At 41.6% G+C, this 17,607-nt stretch overlaps 1 protein-coding gene across 1 annotated transcript in view; it reads right to left on the bottom strand.

Moving 5' to 3' along the window:
- RAPGEF5 (Rap guanine nucleotide exchange factor 5) overlaps positions 1-17,607 on the bottom strand; it is an 863,712-nt gene that overhangs the window by 551,325 nt on the left and 294,780 nt on the right. Inside the window, exon 2 of the mRNA XM_069211465.1 lies at positions 2,657-2,707. Coding sequence (XP_069067566.1) covers positions 2,657-2,707 — 51 coding nt within the window. The remainder of the gene's footprint in view (positions 1-2,656; positions 2,708-17,607) is intronic.

Genomic DNA, 17,607 nt, shown 5'->3' with positions numbered 1-17,607 from the left:
ATTTATTCAATGAATAATATTGTGTTGTCTGTACTTGATATTTTACTAAGTGACATGTCCAAAATCAATTAATAACAATTTTGCAATTGAGTTTGGGCGTTGCAGGTTTTGAAATCAAACCATGTGACATGGAAGTATTTGAATGCAACAGAATGGTTATTAGTTTACAACCTTTCACGTTTTCGACACATCATGACAAAGAAATACGCAACCTACACCATGCTTAACATAGAGCATTTAGAGAAATTGCCTTTCGTTGTAGCTGAGACACCGTCAAATGTGTGGTTAATTCATGGTTTCATTTCTTTACAAATTTCTGCATTTCACTTCATGCTTTTTCCGGAACACTTTCTGATAGGCAGATATGAGCAGATGGTTAGGAGTCTCGTGCATGAGACATGGTTTCTTTCCTACGATTACAAATGGGAGTGGTGACTGGGAGGTTTTTCTAAGTGGGGATGAATGTAGAATTTCCTCGGGCCATTCATTGCCTTGTAAAGAAATAACACTGCCTGGCATGGGTAATGTATCCATGGCCAACTAGGCATGCTATTTGAAGGGTATTCCAGTAACCCTGATTAAGCTAGTTATTTTTTACTTTCAAATGGAAGTAACTTGACTCCGAACACCCAGAGCTGCTGCAGAACAATGCCAGGTGTCCCCTATGTTATAACAGGTTCCAAAGAGGTCACCTCCATAATTAATGTGTTTACCCTCCAAAGCATACAGCAGGGGAAATAACCTTGTGTCCAACAGTTCCTACTTCCAGAATGAACTTTGATTGGCTAAGCCAACTGAAAGCCTTATTGTTTCAAAAGGATGTAGAGCTAACATCTGCCAAAGAAACTTTCGATCTCCAAATTTCTCTGTCATCTTCAGAGGTACAATTGAAAGCTTCAACTACTACTGGTGTAGTGAACGTTTTTTAAGTTATTGGGTCTGGATTTGTCTCTGCATTTTATACTATACTTGTAGTGATTCCATCTTTCCTACATTTTTTATTTTCAAGAGTTTTTGGAAGCACTCCACAGGTACTATTCCTGCTAATTGCTGTTTTGGTCCCATTTTTGTTGCTCTGCAATGGATGTTTTACAACATGGTCAAATGCCAATGCAACTGCACCATAAGTTTACCGCATAGAAGAGCATACATCCTTCTATGCCATAAACATATGGTGCAGTACTTTTGATTGTCTTTGCTACTGGAATTGAACAACAACTGGTCTTTGTCTTTCCAGGCCGTGTGGTTTCAGAGTGTAGAGCCTGTGTTCAACTGTCTCTGATGTACTTTCGAGTGCACACTAGACATATGCCTCGCTACGAAATTGGCCCAGACTACCGACATCAATCTATTAGTGCTTCAGCTGAGGATGCACATCCAGTGTTGTCTTTTGTCATTACCTTTGCTACAGGATGCTTATTATGAGTTGCCCATGCCAGAGCTTGGCAAACTATATGATTTGGCAGCAGGACCATGAACTCTAGAATACAGAGGCAGGTTATTCATCACACTGACACCATCTAAAAGTTGCATTGATCAATTTGTAGCAGATTTGATCAGAGAAGTCATAAGAGTGGCCTTGGCTTCAAGACTGCTTTCCTTGCAGCATCCTCTGACTTTTGTAAGGCAGATCAGGCTGGAGGGAGGGGTGTTTGACCTGTTCCATATTACATGTAGGGATTTCCTTTCTTCAAAGAGATATTTAGGGTACCAGGTAGCAGATGCTTTGAACATTTTCTTAGTTTTCTTTTCATTGTGATAGGGGCTATTTCACCATCACAGAAGTAAATTCATTAAATTTGGAAGAAGCAGCATTAACATCATCATTGAGACTGATAGAGAGGTTGTTTAGTGTCAATACAACTAAGATGTTAAAAAGAGGGGGTTTTAGAGTCCCAATACCAGGTTAGTTTCTTCTTAGTTAGGTCAACTGTGTTTGCTGTGAGAGAACAAAAAAGAAAGGAATTAAGGGGTGATATCTGATTGAATAAAATGAGTATGGGATACAGTTGATAGGTGAGACAGGTGGGAGAGAGCAGTCAACATGTGTACCACCTCTTTTTGAGAGGGCGTAATATGAGAATATAGAGCCATGGTAGATTCAGAGGTTTGTGACTGTTGTGAAAAATAGTGATATATCTACAAGGGCTGTTAGTCAATGAGGGTAAGAGGGATGCCTACTGTGAGCAGGACTAGAAGGCAACAGTAGTGGTGAAAGATTAATCTGTGGACGTGACATAGAAGGAAAAGAGGACAGTAATTTTCCAGGATGTAGAACTGTTGAGAGATGAAAATCAAAAGAGTCAACAGTAGAGCAGATCAGAACCTTGCCATTTTTATACATAGAGATAGCAGGTAATACTTTAAAACTTAGTGATGGAGAAACATTCAGTTTATGGACCTGGAGGGGAAGAGCTGATGCTTTTCTAGCAAGAACCCAGCAGTTCCTCCTCTTATAAATAGGGTGGAAAAACCAAGAGTTTGGTAGGAAAAGGTGCTTCTGCCATTTCATGGCAAATGCACTGTTACAGTGAAAGACATCTAAAATCATACATATGAACAAATAAAAAATGAATAAATAAAAGGATAAAGCACTAATAAAAGGAATTACAATACTGAGTTCGAAATTCAGAAGAAATAAATTAAAGTACATTACCTCAGTTGTAGAGTGATCAAGACAGGGATTTGAAATTCTGTCATAGAGAACCTGTAAAGAAAGTATGGGTCAATTATTTCTCTTTGCCACAAGCAGTATGATTTTGTTTCTTAATTTCAAACAGGGTGGTGTACAGATCTCCCTTACTTACTTATTGGTATTGCAAATAGCAATGCCATTCATGTCTGTTAAAAATTTATAACAACATCTGGATGACCTGACAGGATATTGTCATATGGTTTCAGAAACAAATGTCATATTTACTCTTGCTAATACAAGAGACAGTTTCTTTAACATTTCTAATATTTTAACATTAGACCAGCAGTCAATATATTAAAGTTCTTGACAACAGCCTTGACAGTAAAATTAAAAAGGAGCAATTTTCATTTCATTGGGGAAAATGGTGATAAAATTCCATCTAATTCGAAGAAAGCTCAATGCACATAATATATGATAATGCTGTAAAATGTAACAGGTAAGAGGAAATTTCGCCCCGACCATGAAGGTATTTCAACTGTGAAAATATAAAATCAATTAGTGAGTGGCTTTTGGGGCCAGTATACAAAATGTCTTCATTCAGACTGATGATGAATAAAACTGATGCACTTGAGCAACCACTCCAGAGCTTCTTTCCAAATGAAATGGAATAAATTAGGATTACAGCAAGTTACACAAGTCTGTGCGACTTTAATTGAGAGAGATTATCAAAAGTTATTTGTAACCTCTTCTAATAACATGGTCCTGTAAAAATTGTGAAACTGCTTTTTTGGAGATGATTTAAAACTACTTTTCCATGGACCGTAGATTAGTATTGCACAATATGCAATCTTTTCTCTCTGAATGTATTTAAACATTAATGACCGTGTGTTACAGCTTAGATTATATGGAAAGATGGGAACTGGTCAATTGAGAGGGGGCGGTTCTATGATTAGCAAACAAAAATTGAAGAAATATTGACAGAAATATATGCGAGTATGATTGTATGTATGTATACAGTCCAGAGGCATAAAAAGGGCTAGAAAAGGTTTTTGAAATAGGGGGTATTCTGGTAGTTATAGATAGTTGGTTTGGGGAATAAGTTGGATTTTGGCACAGAGGGGTGAGGAGTAACCTGGGAATGTGACTCATAGCTTTAGGGCAAGTGATATCAGAAAACTCAACCACAAAGAGTTAATGTTTGAAAGAAATGAAAGTCATTAGGTTGAAAGAATGGACAAATTATAGGAACTGCCTAATACCCTTTTAAAAAATGAAAGGGAATTATTAAAATTAAGAGCATAAACCTCACTTTCTCTTCTTGAAAACGAAGGGGCAATATTGAATTCTATGTTTCAAGATCAGATGTAAAATTATACTATTTGAAGAGATGAAACTGAAGCCCAACATACTCATAAGAGCAAAATTTCCATCTTTTGTTGGACTAGATAACTGCCTCTTAAGAATATTCTTTTAAGAAAGTCATTAATGAAAATAATAATTGAGCCAGTTTCCTTGTGATGGATGAGAAGCTCATGCTAATCAAAGAATAAAAAACATCAATCTTGTTTGTATACGGAGATTGGTGAAACAGTTTAAGTAAAGCAGAGGACTGTGCTCTTTCTGTTGAGAATGGCCTGTGTAGGTTTCAACTTTAATTAAATTGTCTATGGGAATTTAGGGGCTGAAGTAACAAGAGTGGTCGTCTTGCAAAACGGTCCAGTCAAAATGTTTGTTTTAGCAGACACAGGATGTCCATCTAGTACATATGAGGTAAGAAAACACTTAGGGCTTGATTATGAGGACAGCGGTCCTAAGACCGCCGTACCCGTGGTAGTGGTCTGACCACCATATTTGGATGCTGGCAGTTTAACCGCCACAAGACCGCCGCAACCCCTAGGATCATGGATTCTGCCACACTGGCAGGGTGGACTGTCGTGGTCAAGTACAGCGGTGTCAATGTCAGCACCGTGCTGATCACAACTTGCCTTTCCAACAGTCTTTTCATGGAAGGGACACCACCATGAAAAGGCCGGCGCACAAGCAGAGACGGGGCCACAGGGATCACTTGCACTGCCCATGCCAACGTCATGGGCAGTGCAGAGGTCCCATTGTCAGCAGAGTCAGAATGTGCACTGTCTGCAATTACAACAGTGCGCATTCCTAGAGTGCAGATGGCACAGACAGTGCTGCGGCATTGGCCTCGGCTCTCCCTTAGAGCCGAAGCCAATGCTGCTGCACTGCATTCGCCGTCTGGCCTAGTGGAAACAACATAATACGGCAGGTGGGGAGGCCACCAGCTTAGTGGTGTCCTCACCACTGCCATATTGGCGGTCCGGTGGTCGGGCCCTCATATTCCAAATTGTGCCTTTAGATATGATTTGTTTCTATTTGGTCATCCAGTAAAGAAGTGGAAGAGCACTCTTTGTCCACCTTATATTGCCAAATAATTGCTTAGTTGTATTCTGTAACGTTAGGTTTCATGACTTACAAAAAGTACACTTGAGTATTGTTCATACACACCACATTTGGCATACCAATTGGTAATTGTTAGTTTCCCTAAAAAATGGTAAGCCAGAATTAAAAAGGTGTTGCAACAAATTAAGTACACAAATAAAGAATTGTAGTCCTGAAAATCAAAGTCTGTGGTGACAAATTTACACTGCATTTTAAAAATGTATGACCAGGGTACAGAAAAATAAAGATTTATTATAAAGGCACAGCTTTATCATAGAAAGTACAATTATAATTGTATGTACTCATCATACGTCTTCTTCCTCTTGCTGGCATCATCCCATGCAGATTACTGCTTTTATTACTGTCTGCAAATGAGTACTGCTTTACACCTTGTTACTCTTTTTGAGCATTTGATTTCATATATGCTATCATTCTGCCCTTACCTAAATGGGCAACTGACTCAGAAGTTTATTTCCACAAACTCCTGAAAACCTGCCTATTTGAACATTCTCTCCAATAATGCTTGGTCATCGAGTAAGCATACTTAGCACTGGGATGCCCACGGGTAGCTAGGTGTTCTATAAACGCAGTTTGTTTTTGTTGATTTTATAGAATGAATTGTATGTAATGCTTAACCACGTTGTCTTTTATGATCAGACAAATTATATAAATTTGCATCTTTCAAAATAATTGTTACAGTTTTCTAATAGTACATATGACATGATATACATTAATTATAAGAGATACAAACTAGTGAGATTCCTTCAGTATTATTTAAACCAGATACCAAGCTTAACAATTTCGAATTCACAGTGCTCAAAAACATTTTTGAATATGATGCGGCAGAACCGTCAAATAGCCAGCAAACAATCTGATATTGGAAAGGAAAATGTTAGGAAAATGTCTCCCTCTTTAGAATCAAAGTATTGTTGAGCAGTTAGAAAATAACAGGTTTTATAGGAAGCTTCTAGTGGGAGTGGAACTATTTGCCATTAATGTAGACCAAACTAAACATGAATGGTGTCTAAATCATTCTCCAAAGGCTACCTGCATCAATGTGATCACCTTCCCGTCAAACTGAAGTACATTAATGATCCTGCACCAATAAACCTGGGGTCCCTTTATCTAGCAGGCTATCTTCATACTATATATGAAATATAAACAGAAACAATGTCTTGAAAATGTTGATTGCTGTCTGAGTTGAATGCAAAATGGGTGATTGAGGGGAGAAATGGAATCATCTACCTCAAATATAAAAATAGGTCTATAATTGTGTCTAAATGTTGCATAAGTGATAACTTCCATACAATGTAAACAGTATCTATGGTTCTGCGCGTTGAGTAGCTGTTTACTTCCACCAGTATATGTGTCTGTTAAACCTGACACCCTTGGTGTGGTATTCTCACAAACCTTTTCACTTCCACCCTCCTGTTTTGCTGAATTTGTGTTTGTTAGCTTTAGGACTGTGCACTTTAACACTGCTAAACAATGCTAAAGTGGTTGGCTCTCTCCTTTAAACATGGAGAAACTGGCCTACACCTAATTAGCACATTTAATTTACTTGTAAGTCCCTGGTAAATGACACTACATGTACCATGGGTCTGTAAATTAAGAGCTGCTAATGGGCCTTAAGCACTCATCTGCCACCCGATAAAGAAGCCTTTTAAAACATGTCTCAGGCCTGCCAGTGCAACCTGTAGTGCTGTTTTAAACTGACATTTCAACCTGGCAAAATAAACTTTTGCCCTACTTAAACCTTCATTTTTAATATTAATATGTCACCACAAAGATATGTCCTAAACGCTCATTGTGCATTTTGCATGGTATTTAAAAAGGTTTTGTTTAAGTTTAACATATCCTGGCAATGAAAATCTTCTAAAGTCGTTTTTCACTGCTGTAAGGCCTATTTTTCCCATTCACTAACACTGAGTTACTTTATTACATATAATATGTGATAACTTTGGATTGGGAGCAGATAGAGATATACACTCAAATTAATTGTAATTTTAAATCCTCTTTAAGGCTAAAGTCAAATGTAAACTTGTCAACATGCCACTTTTTAGATTGTTGGCATGTTCTTGTCTCATCGGTATGTGCCCTCTGCCAATATCCTGTGTCACATGGTTGTGAATGGCCAACCATTGGACATCAGGATGTCATCAAATAGCACAGCCTTTTGGAAATCAATGCATGAAGTTTCCTTCCTCCTTTAGGCTACATGAATGCATTTATATCTGAGGAGCCATATGGCAGCTTAGTCAAAAAAAAAAAAAAAGGAAGCCACACGACATACACACAAGGCTATCAGCTGAAGGCGCAATCACTTGTTAACAGATGTGAACTCTATCCAGTTTCTCAGTATGTGAAATTAATTCAACAAATTTTACAACAACTAAGTCTCAGAAATTCCACTAAGGATATAACAAGAATAGCAATCTGCAAAGTGAGTGGTTCCAAAAAGTTGGAAATAATGTGTTCAATGGGGAAAAAGAATAATACAACATGCAATCTTACAAGGAATTAGGTGTAGCTAGAAGAAGATAATTTACCCACCAAACTTACAAGGATGACAGGCTTACCTGCCTAACACATTTGTGGTTGCTATCTCTCACTACTGGCACAGGACAGGACATTTTTACACTAATGTTAAAGTACATGCTGACATGTATCAACTGCATATTTATAGATGGGGGCAGCTTTTTCAAAAGGATAGGAAAACATATTTGAATAGTTTACTGTTGGCAGTACCAAAATGTGATGTCAAAGTGAATGTTCCCATACGACACAGTTCATATAAATATATCAACCTTCGGTATTAGAGCATCCTGGGAAAGATGTATTATTTTAGGTGTCTTGTGTTCAATTCACTGATACAAATGTTATTTACAAGGGTTTTTGTTTGTAACATGTATTGCAAGTGATTACAGTGATTTGAGGGTAATGTAAGGGGAAATTTTGTATTGGGTTTGTTGCAAAGTGGATGGGGAACCACCTCAAAAACACGATTCATTAAATGTTCTGAAAATAGCAGCAGGTGTGGCGAACATTTCAAAGCAAGCAGTAAACAATTGTGGTTAAGTATTTTTGAGGAGAAGAGCAACTCAAAATTCAACGGAACATCTATTTGAACAAATATTGCTTCGTATTTATTAACAAATAAGCATGAAAAATGTAAGCAACTGGTAGTGGGCATAAATAACTTAAGCCGAACAACACCAGCTGTACTGGCAAAATGTAACAATTCAAGTAGACGAGCATTAGAAGGCAGAGATCAGGCAGATGTGATCAGCAGCGCCACGTGAGGATTTACAGGCTAATCTTAGCAGTGACGACGTTCAACTTAAAGCTGGTTTAGACGATGTTATTTTTTGAAAAGGTATACAGATTTAGAGATTCGAAAAACTGCAACAGCACAAAAAAATGTACTGATTGAAGAAGTGAATGCGCTGGAACGCTGAGCTCCAGGGTACTTTGTAAAGGGTGACAGAAGGATCCACCGTAATGATTAATTATATTCCTGCATATCCCCCAGAGTAGATTCTCGTGAAAAAAATGCAGTTGTGGAGAATTGTTGAAAACCGCCCTAGTAAGCATGACAGATTGCTGTGGTCAAGGAAAACAGAGGAGTTTACTAAAATAATAAACTATGCCAGTTGTGGGCATTCTTATTGATCAGTAAGCACTCTAGTGCTGTCAGTTATGGTAACATTTTCCCCTTCAAACCCTTAAAATCCCATACCCATAATTTGTGGCTCCTGAGCCACGAGGCTTCTCAATTCGACTGAACAAGCCTTTTTATATTGGTGACATAGAATTACATTTTATGGGTTAAAGCAGAAACATCTATTGGTGCTGATAGAGGTATACATTTTTTCACATAACGAAAAGAAGTCCTCAGTCCCCTCTCCTCTGATATGCCCGCTTCTGCGTATTCTCATAATTTCTGCTGCTGAGGACAATGATCTAGCTCGGACTACACTCCCATTGCACTGAGCTAGCTGCATTCACTGTTCTGGCAAACTGGCCTCCAACGTGTTGGAGTCTGTTGTGTTTCTAAGAACTGGGTCTAGGTATATTTCATGTGGATTGCCTAGACCAGAAAAAACTGAGATCCTAGTATATCACACTTGGTACCAATATTGCAGTAATTATCGAGCTGACTGCAAAAACATTCACTGAGCCTGAGTAAATCCCAGCATGCACTGTACTCTCAGTTCTGTGTCTGAAGTGGTTCTAACAGGAAAGATGTGTAGAAACTATCAACCAATAAAATGACTGATTGCAACTCCATTACTCTTGTTAACTCACCATGTATGTACCATACATTTCACATACACAAAACACACAGGCCCTCATTCTGACCTTGGCGGGCGGCGGAGGCCGCCCGCCAAAGTCCCGCCGTCAGGTTACCGTTCCGCGGTCGAAAGACCGCGGCGGTAATTCTGACTTTCCCGCTGGGCTGGCGGGCGGTCGCCTTCAGACCGCCAGCCAGCCCAGCGGGAAAGAGGCTTCCACGATGAAGCCGGCTCGGAATCGAGCCGGCGGAGTGGAAGCTGTGCGACGGGTGCAGTTGCACCCGTCGCGTATTTCACTGTTTGCGCAGCAGACAGTGAAATACATGTAGGGGCCCTCTTACGGGGGCCCCTGCAATGCCCATGCCAGTGGCATGGGCACTGCAGGGGCCCCCAGGGGCCCGCGACCCCCCCCTACCGCCATCCGGATCTCGGCGGTCCGACCGCCGGGATCTGGATGGCGGTAGGGGGGGTCGGAATCCCCGCGGCGGTGCAGCAAGCTGCGCCGCCGCGGAGGATTCAATGGGGCCGCGGTACACTGGCGGGACCCCGCCAGTGGTGCCGGTCCGACCGCGGCGGGAGCACCGCCGGCCTGTCGGCGGTGCTCCCGCGGTCCTCCGCCCTGGCGGTCAAAGACCGCCAGGGTCAGAATGACCACCACAGTATGTTAGCGCTAAGATCTGGGTTAGCATACAAAAGTGAAATTTTAATAGATGTGAGCTAACAGACCTCCATTCAAGTGACACAGCAAAAAATGCCTGGTCAGAACTGTAGATTCACAAAACATGGTATGATGCACCAGTGCTCTACATGCTAAACCAATGACAGGGACAGTAGCCCACTGTCATTAAAATTAAAGCAAGCTTGGTGCACCTTTCCAGGTCACAGCAAAGGTACAGAACCTCGGGCATGTCAATTGACAGACCAAGGCCTCTGCGCGCTCACACATACACACACACACAAAAGTTTAATGTTTGGTTATAGCTAAAATAAAAAAACAGACTACGGGATGTTCACACTTCGGAGCTCATGGCATTTAAACCACACCTGTTCACCTAGTGGGAGACCGCTGGCTTTTGTAACAGCAGTCTCCATGTTGCCAGTCCTTGAAAAGAGAAAAGGGAAGAAGGCAAATGCATATTTGCCCTCTTCTTCCAACACGTGACATGTGATACTAACCTTTCATAAATTCGGAAATGCACATGATGGACAGCTTCAAAACTGTAAATGAGAGCTTCAAGAATTGAGAATAGTAGACAGTAGCCTCATAGGCAGCTGCATTCTTGTGCACATTTAATAGATTCAGTTGGAATTCTGGGGAACTGAAAATGTGAAAGCATACACAGAGGTATGTTGTCTTTAGCAAGACTTTAACCTTGCATTTGCAGCAGTAGGCAATATTATGGAAATTAAACTAGAATTAGTGCTTGCTACTATTCATGAGAAGAATCACATACTTCTCGCTTCCCCCAGCCCCTTAAATTCCTGAGAGGTTGATACATTCTTTGGTACTCAAAGGCAAAGGCTGACTGCTGAGACAACTCTGCAATGACCAACCTTTCTGTTTATATGAGCCTATGTTTCTATAACAATTAATGCCACGAAGATGAGTATAAACTTCTCCGACAACCAAATAATCTCATCACCTCTATGCTTATGCACTACACAAATAACCCTTTCCTTGGATATTTAAGCATTGCCTTAAATTGCAAAACAATCCCATAAAATGTGCCTGAAGTGTAGGTACCATACATGATCTCCCCCAGTTATTCATATATACCACTGCCAAAAAACACAATACCTGTGACCTTATAATTGCATTGGTATTCACTATTCAAACAGAAAACAATTCTTACTAAACTGATCTAATCATTCAGCTATTCTTTTTATAACAGTTCACCTACACCTTCCTTTGAAAAGTCAGCCACAATGATAGCGCAGTGTCTGAAACACTTACCAGTGACATCTATTGTCATAGGCACATCATGAGCTCTAATCCCGATAACAACAAACAAATCTTTCTGATGTTGGTAAATTGAGAACTATTTAACTGGATAACAGTACCACCTTTTAGTTACATTGCTCAAAGACATAATTGTGAGAAGCAGTGTGATAAGGTATGGTATAAAAAAGTAATTTACTACCACAATTAATACTACATAACTTGTTTTCACCAGCTATTACTTCTTCTCAACAGCTTAATAAATGAATCAGCAGGCAAGCGCACAAACAGCAATGTTAACAGTTGAACTTCATTGATGACTTAGCTGTTCTCTCTGAAACCCTCAAACAAACCTTTGCTGCACTCATGCATTAAAACACCGCAAGGCCCTTGCAGGAAATCCACCTTTCATGCGTTGTCACTCTAGATTTTTTGCTGGACTATATTTTTACTGGACTTAAAAATTGCTAAGCACTTTATTCTTGCTTAACAGGAGTAGGATGTCTGTGCTGCATCTTTAAAATGCTTATCCCTAATTCGTTATTTAACTTGCCTATAATTCCCTATTGTAAGGTTAAGAGAATGTATCCAGGCCAGAGCCTGGACAGTTAATGGCATATGTGGACTGTTTGAAGTAGGACTTGGAAACTTTTTTAAACTTTTTGACTTACAGACCTTTCATCAGTACCAATCCATGCGATATATTCAACCAGGACTTCGTTGTAACCACCCTCAAATCGCTCCTAAGTCTCAGCCTACAGCGTCCATGGTTTAGCATGTCAAACTTTATAAATTTGAATTCCAGGGGCCACATTGATCCTCCATGTCTACTGCCGGCCTGCCAGCCAGCCACAAATTCTCCTTTCAGGCTGTGTTAAAATCTGGAAAACATGGCTAGTGTTTGGTGGGGCACTGGTTGGTGAAGACGTAGGGTTCGTGCCATCTGAATGATGTTCCTGCCTCTTTGAAACTCTGTCCTTGTTTAAAAGGAAAAGTCTGGTCAGACATATACCATAACTATTTAATTTTGTTTAATTCATATGAAGACTTCTCATGCTCGACACTATCTGTTGTTATGTACACATTGCATCTTTGCTGTGCTCATTATACATTTGCATGGAAAATACTATAAACTTTGGGCCTCCTAACACTAACTTTTATACTTTAACCTTTAAATAACATCTCTAAGGCAGCGGAATAAGCTTATGCGGAATGCATACTCAAACTATTATTAATAATACATCTTGAGCAACATTCTCAATGGGCAGTAGTCTAGCACTTTGCATGACGTCGATCCTGTTACATAGGTAATTGCACTTTTGGCGGTTACATAGATAATTGCACTTTTGCCATTTACATGGATAATTGCACTTTTTCACCGCGAGTGAACTTTTATATCCCTTTGTGTGTCTGCTTTGTGCTGACGGCAGCCGTCGGCTCGCTTATGTGAACATTTTACTTTTTAGTCTCTATGCAAGAAAAGTCCGGTTAGTTATGTTAAACTTTTTTACTTTAAATTTTCAATTTATGTGGCAAGAAAAGTCAGGTTAGGAGTTTACAATGCTAATAGCTCTAACGCGAGACCTATTGCACATGCTTGTTTTCCATAGAGCTGAAATAAAGAAAACGTGCAACATTATTGCTTTAATGTTGCTCATTGGTTGGCTCCCATGGGCATAACAAACCCTCAGCAAAGGGGTTGAAAGGGGTCACTGGTACCTTTGCCCTGTATCAGGGGGGTAACACAGGCCCTTGCAGTGCTTGTGGCCAATGAATATCCTAAAGACATTGCAGACTAATGGGACACTCCTTGTGTACTACAGGGAGGCCCCATTATTTTGTTACACCACAGGTGATAATGGCAGCGATGGTGGTGTTAATAGTGGTGGTAGTATGGAGGTGGTGCAGCATATCCTTTTTTGTTTACCAGGTTAGTAGCAAATTATACTGTAGAGTTCATCTAAGCATGCATATGTTGATGCTGTAAAAACATACACTGCAAGAAATAATGCAGTGAATAAAAGCACAGGTGACATTTCCTGTAGCATTTGTGACTAAAACTGCAAATTATAAGAACAACGGCTTCGATTTTGTAGGAAAGTTGATTTAGAATGTACAGGGCTATGTGGAGACACTCTCATTAGGTGCTCTACTCTGGAATAAGGTTGGATAGGATGTAATTCGCTTCGCTATGGTGCTGGCTTGTTTGCTTACCGACCGAAAGCACATTGTGGAAAAAATGAAGATTGACACCACATACAACAATTAATGAGATCAAATATTTGGCCAATCTGCTGTGTAGACCAATGGTAGTGCCGATCTGATGAAGGGGTATTGAGTATACAAAGATATGTGTGCGTAAACACTTCTTTAAACATTTGAAAACAGCTTCTATAAAACCCAAAAGCATTCTGTATAATTCAAACTTCTGCCGGCAAATACTACAGCATTCAGTTGACACATGCCCATACGCTGCCTCGGCCAGTCATATTCACTCACTACAGTGTGATGCTTGGTGTTTTCCTAGCCCACAACAAATAATAGGACTGAAGAACAATTACAGGAATCCTTCTGCGGCAACCAGAAACGCTTTTCAAATTGGAAATACTATTCTTATTTCACAAGTTAATAACCACTATTCACTTGTCTGCAGGCATTGATGACTGCCCCTGTAAAAGACCTGAACTTGGAGTTAAGGAGTAGATATAAACAAGCAGGAAATACCGCAGCAAAACAAATTAGTATACGCAAAACTAAAGAGTATACAGAAAGGACAAATCAGAACCTTCCTGATTTGCACATCTTTAAAACCTACTTAGAATTCTGCTAGATTTTATTGGAAACATACTTGAAACACTCAGGCTAGAAAAGCGTTCCAACAGAAGCAAAGGTTGGAGGTGAGTGTGTGCTAAGAGATGAGGGAATGGGAGCCATGGCGAACAACTGTTTCCAACTCCAAAATACATGACACGCACATTGCAGAAAGAGAAGCCATGTCAACCTAAATTTAGTTACTGAAACGTCATAAATCATATAAAAAGGATAAGTAACTGGTATAACAAGAACAAATATAAACAAAAATCACCCCACAACCATACAGGTGCAATTCCCAAGACCACAGTGCTGACAGTTGTGCACTTTATATTTAGGAAAGGAAGCTGATATTTTGCAGTGAACCGTGGATCCGAGGAGGGTGGATAGATAAGCCGAGGAGACTGCTGTGAGCCACAGTTACTAGAGCAGTCAAGTGAGGGAAAAAACACAAGTAGACTAAAAAGAAAAAAACACAGAAAGAAATAAATAAATTAAATGTTGCCTGGAAAAAGAGAAAATGTAAATGGGAACTATTTGTTAGATAGGTGTTAACAAGCAAAATGCTGTCACTCAAAGTGAAGGGAGCCAGTGACCAAAATGGGCTGACCCACTGTCTGATGCTGTGTGCTGTAGTTGGTGGTAGAATGCTATGAACGGCACAGTAGCGGCGCGATAGATGAAGAGGGCTGGCTGTAAGCCCCTCTGTGTATGTAAACATGTATGTATTTTTGTGTATTTATTTTGTAAAACAATAATCTGGCTACACAGCTACAGCTGTCTCATAGGCCAGACCTAAAAATGGAGAGACTGCAAGCTTAAAGCTATGGACATAACAACTAAAAAAGGTATAGGTAGACTTTAGTCCACTCCAACCGAGCGGTATTATAGGACAAGCAGTGCTGGTGACCAGAAGATCAGAACAGAGACATGCTTTAAGCACAACATAAGGACATAAACTGTGCCCAGAGTCTCACAACATGGGGAACCTTGGAGGACCCACACCAAGCACACCAAATGCTGTTAAGAAAATAAAAAGGGAGGGGTGCGTGGCTTTGCCGGATCGCAAGATGGCTGCCAATTCACGGGACAGGAGAATTCATCCTGTATTTCTCCTCCTCTGAGAACTATTGGCTGCTGTGGACGCACTGGCCGAGGTGCTGACAACTGGGAGGCATTGGAGGGACCCCCTCTGCAAAAGAGAGGGCCTGGGGGAGGCCGCTACACTGACTGCATAACACATGCAGTGCTGAGGGCCGGGTTTCTAGGTAGGAGAGCGGCTCACACAGTAGCTGTAGAGGGGGGCACCACCTGAAAAAGCACCCACCCGGACTGTGGCCCTGAAGGTGGGAAGAGATCCAGAGGAGCGATGTGGAGGTGAGGATGCTCCACGGCCATGGGGCTGGACACTGCAGGGGTCTGCGATTCAGGACGAGCTGCTGAGGGGCACACCATGGTATAGAGCACAGAGCTGTGTCTGTCCTTTCCTGTGGCCTGGATGTGATGGAGTACCCATTCTGGAAGTGAAGAACAACTCAGCCTGACTTGATTGTACCTGCAGGAGGGAGAAACACCGGTGGGGGAATGCTGGGTGTGCTGCGGCTGGACATTGGCATGGAGGACCCAGTGGTGAGACAGAGAGTGATGAGCGCAGCTCTGGTGCTGGTGAGCTGGAGGAGAGCATGAACTAGTGCCGAGGGGGGGCACCTAGCCTTGGTTGGTCAAGGCCTAGCTGAACTTCGCTGTGACATAAAGAAGGTGAACGCACCGGGTGTGTGTGAAGGAGCACTGCTACATCAGTCTTAAGGGGTGGTGAGGCCACCAGGAAGGAGGGACGGGGCAGTCACATGGCCTCCCTCATATGCTACGGCAATCAGGCATGCAGCTGGGCACTCTTACGCCAGACACTAAGAACTGCATGGCGAAGGGTCTCTGGGAGCATGGGATTGTTGATCCCAAATGTTGGCCTACCTGAGGTTTGACCAGCCAAGTTGGAAGACTGCCAGTATGGGTGAAATTGACCACAATCAAATGAAAGTTACATTTGAAGCCAGGAACAAACCTGGGCATGCCAGCAGAGTGTCTTTAGACAAGGTCGCAATGGATTCAATTCCAGTGGAGGAGGGGCAATCTTCATTCATGAAAGCTATGTTCTTGGACCTTAAACAAGGCCTCACTGGCATAGATGATAAGTTGGACCATCTCACAGACCACATGGATAGGTTGAAGGACAGAGTAGATAACCATGATACCCGGCTTGACCAGGTGGAGACCCGCACTTCTGATTTAGAGAACGGGTGCCATGCTTCTGATGAGACTTCTTCAGATGGAGTGTGTGTTCGAGGTGATCCGTAATAAAAATGAGGATCTTGAGACGTGCTTGAGATGGAACAACCTCCGAATCATAGGTATCCCTGAATCCACAGACATGGGCCATATGGAGGACTACGTGGAGGACATGTTAGGGTCGCTTTTCGCAGGTGCCCTGTCCTCGGTGCGGGTGGTGGACCAGGTGCACAGATATCTTGGTCCATGGCCTCCACCGAGGATTCCAGACCAACTTATTATAATGCGCCTGCTAAATTATAGAGACCGGGATCCAGTTCTCCGGCTGGCCAGAGAACACAGCCCAATAGTCTATAACAACACCACCCTTACAATTTTTCCAGATTACACCACTGAAGTTCAGGTGGTGGGCAGGTCCTTTCTGCAGGCGAAGTGCTTGCTAAATCAAACTGTGGCTAAGTACTTGCTCATCTACCCAGCAAAATTGAGGATCCAACACAACGGAAAGCTTAATTTCTTCACAGATCCTAAGCAGGCTACAAAATTTGTGAAAACTGTCCCCCGGTAACCTGAATTGGCTGCCCCAGAGGGTGAAAGAGAGAACGGGGGTGGCCTAAGTGACAATGATTGAACATAGACTCATTTGGTCAGACACTATATAGTCAATAGGCCCGTGCCCTGAAAAGTTATACATTATGACTGAAGGCATAGATGGTTCTGTTTTACACATTCCTCCTGTCTACTGTCCATTCCTCCCTCTGATGGGAAGGGACTTCTGGTCTCTTCAGCGCAAGGGACTTCTGGTCTCTTCAGCGCCCCCCAGATAAGTTCATGGCTACTGCTGGGCCCTCAGTTATTGGGGCTAGTTGTGGGAATGATCTGGGTGGGCGTAAGCTATCTAGCCCAATTGAGGGGCAGACGTGGGTGGTATGCAGGATGTTATACACTGAGTTTAATGTGGTTGAGTTGTCCTTGTTCCCTTACATTCCCTCTCCTGCACTCCTGTGAATTGGGCATCTCCCCCCGGTAGGGGAGATGCGAATGGAAAATTTGAGTGAGTTACCATGTTGCCTCAAAACATGAGTACAAATTTGCGTTGCTGGTCTTGGAACTTAATGGGGCTGAAGGATAGGCGCTTGTCATCAGCATATCTTCATGGAGATGGCATAGACATTTGTATCTTACAG

The sequence above is a fragment of the Pleurodeles waltl genome, chromosome 10, assembly GCF_031143425.1.
Source record: "Pleurodeles waltl isolate 20211129_DDA chromosome 10, aPleWal1.hap1.20221129, whole genome shotgun sequence".
Lineage (NCBI taxonomy): Eukaryota > Metazoa > Chordata > Amphibia > Caudata > Salamandridae > Pleurodeles > Pleurodeles waltl.
Note: the sequence above shows the minus strand (reverse complement) of the source record. Positions and strands in the feature narration are given on the sequence as shown.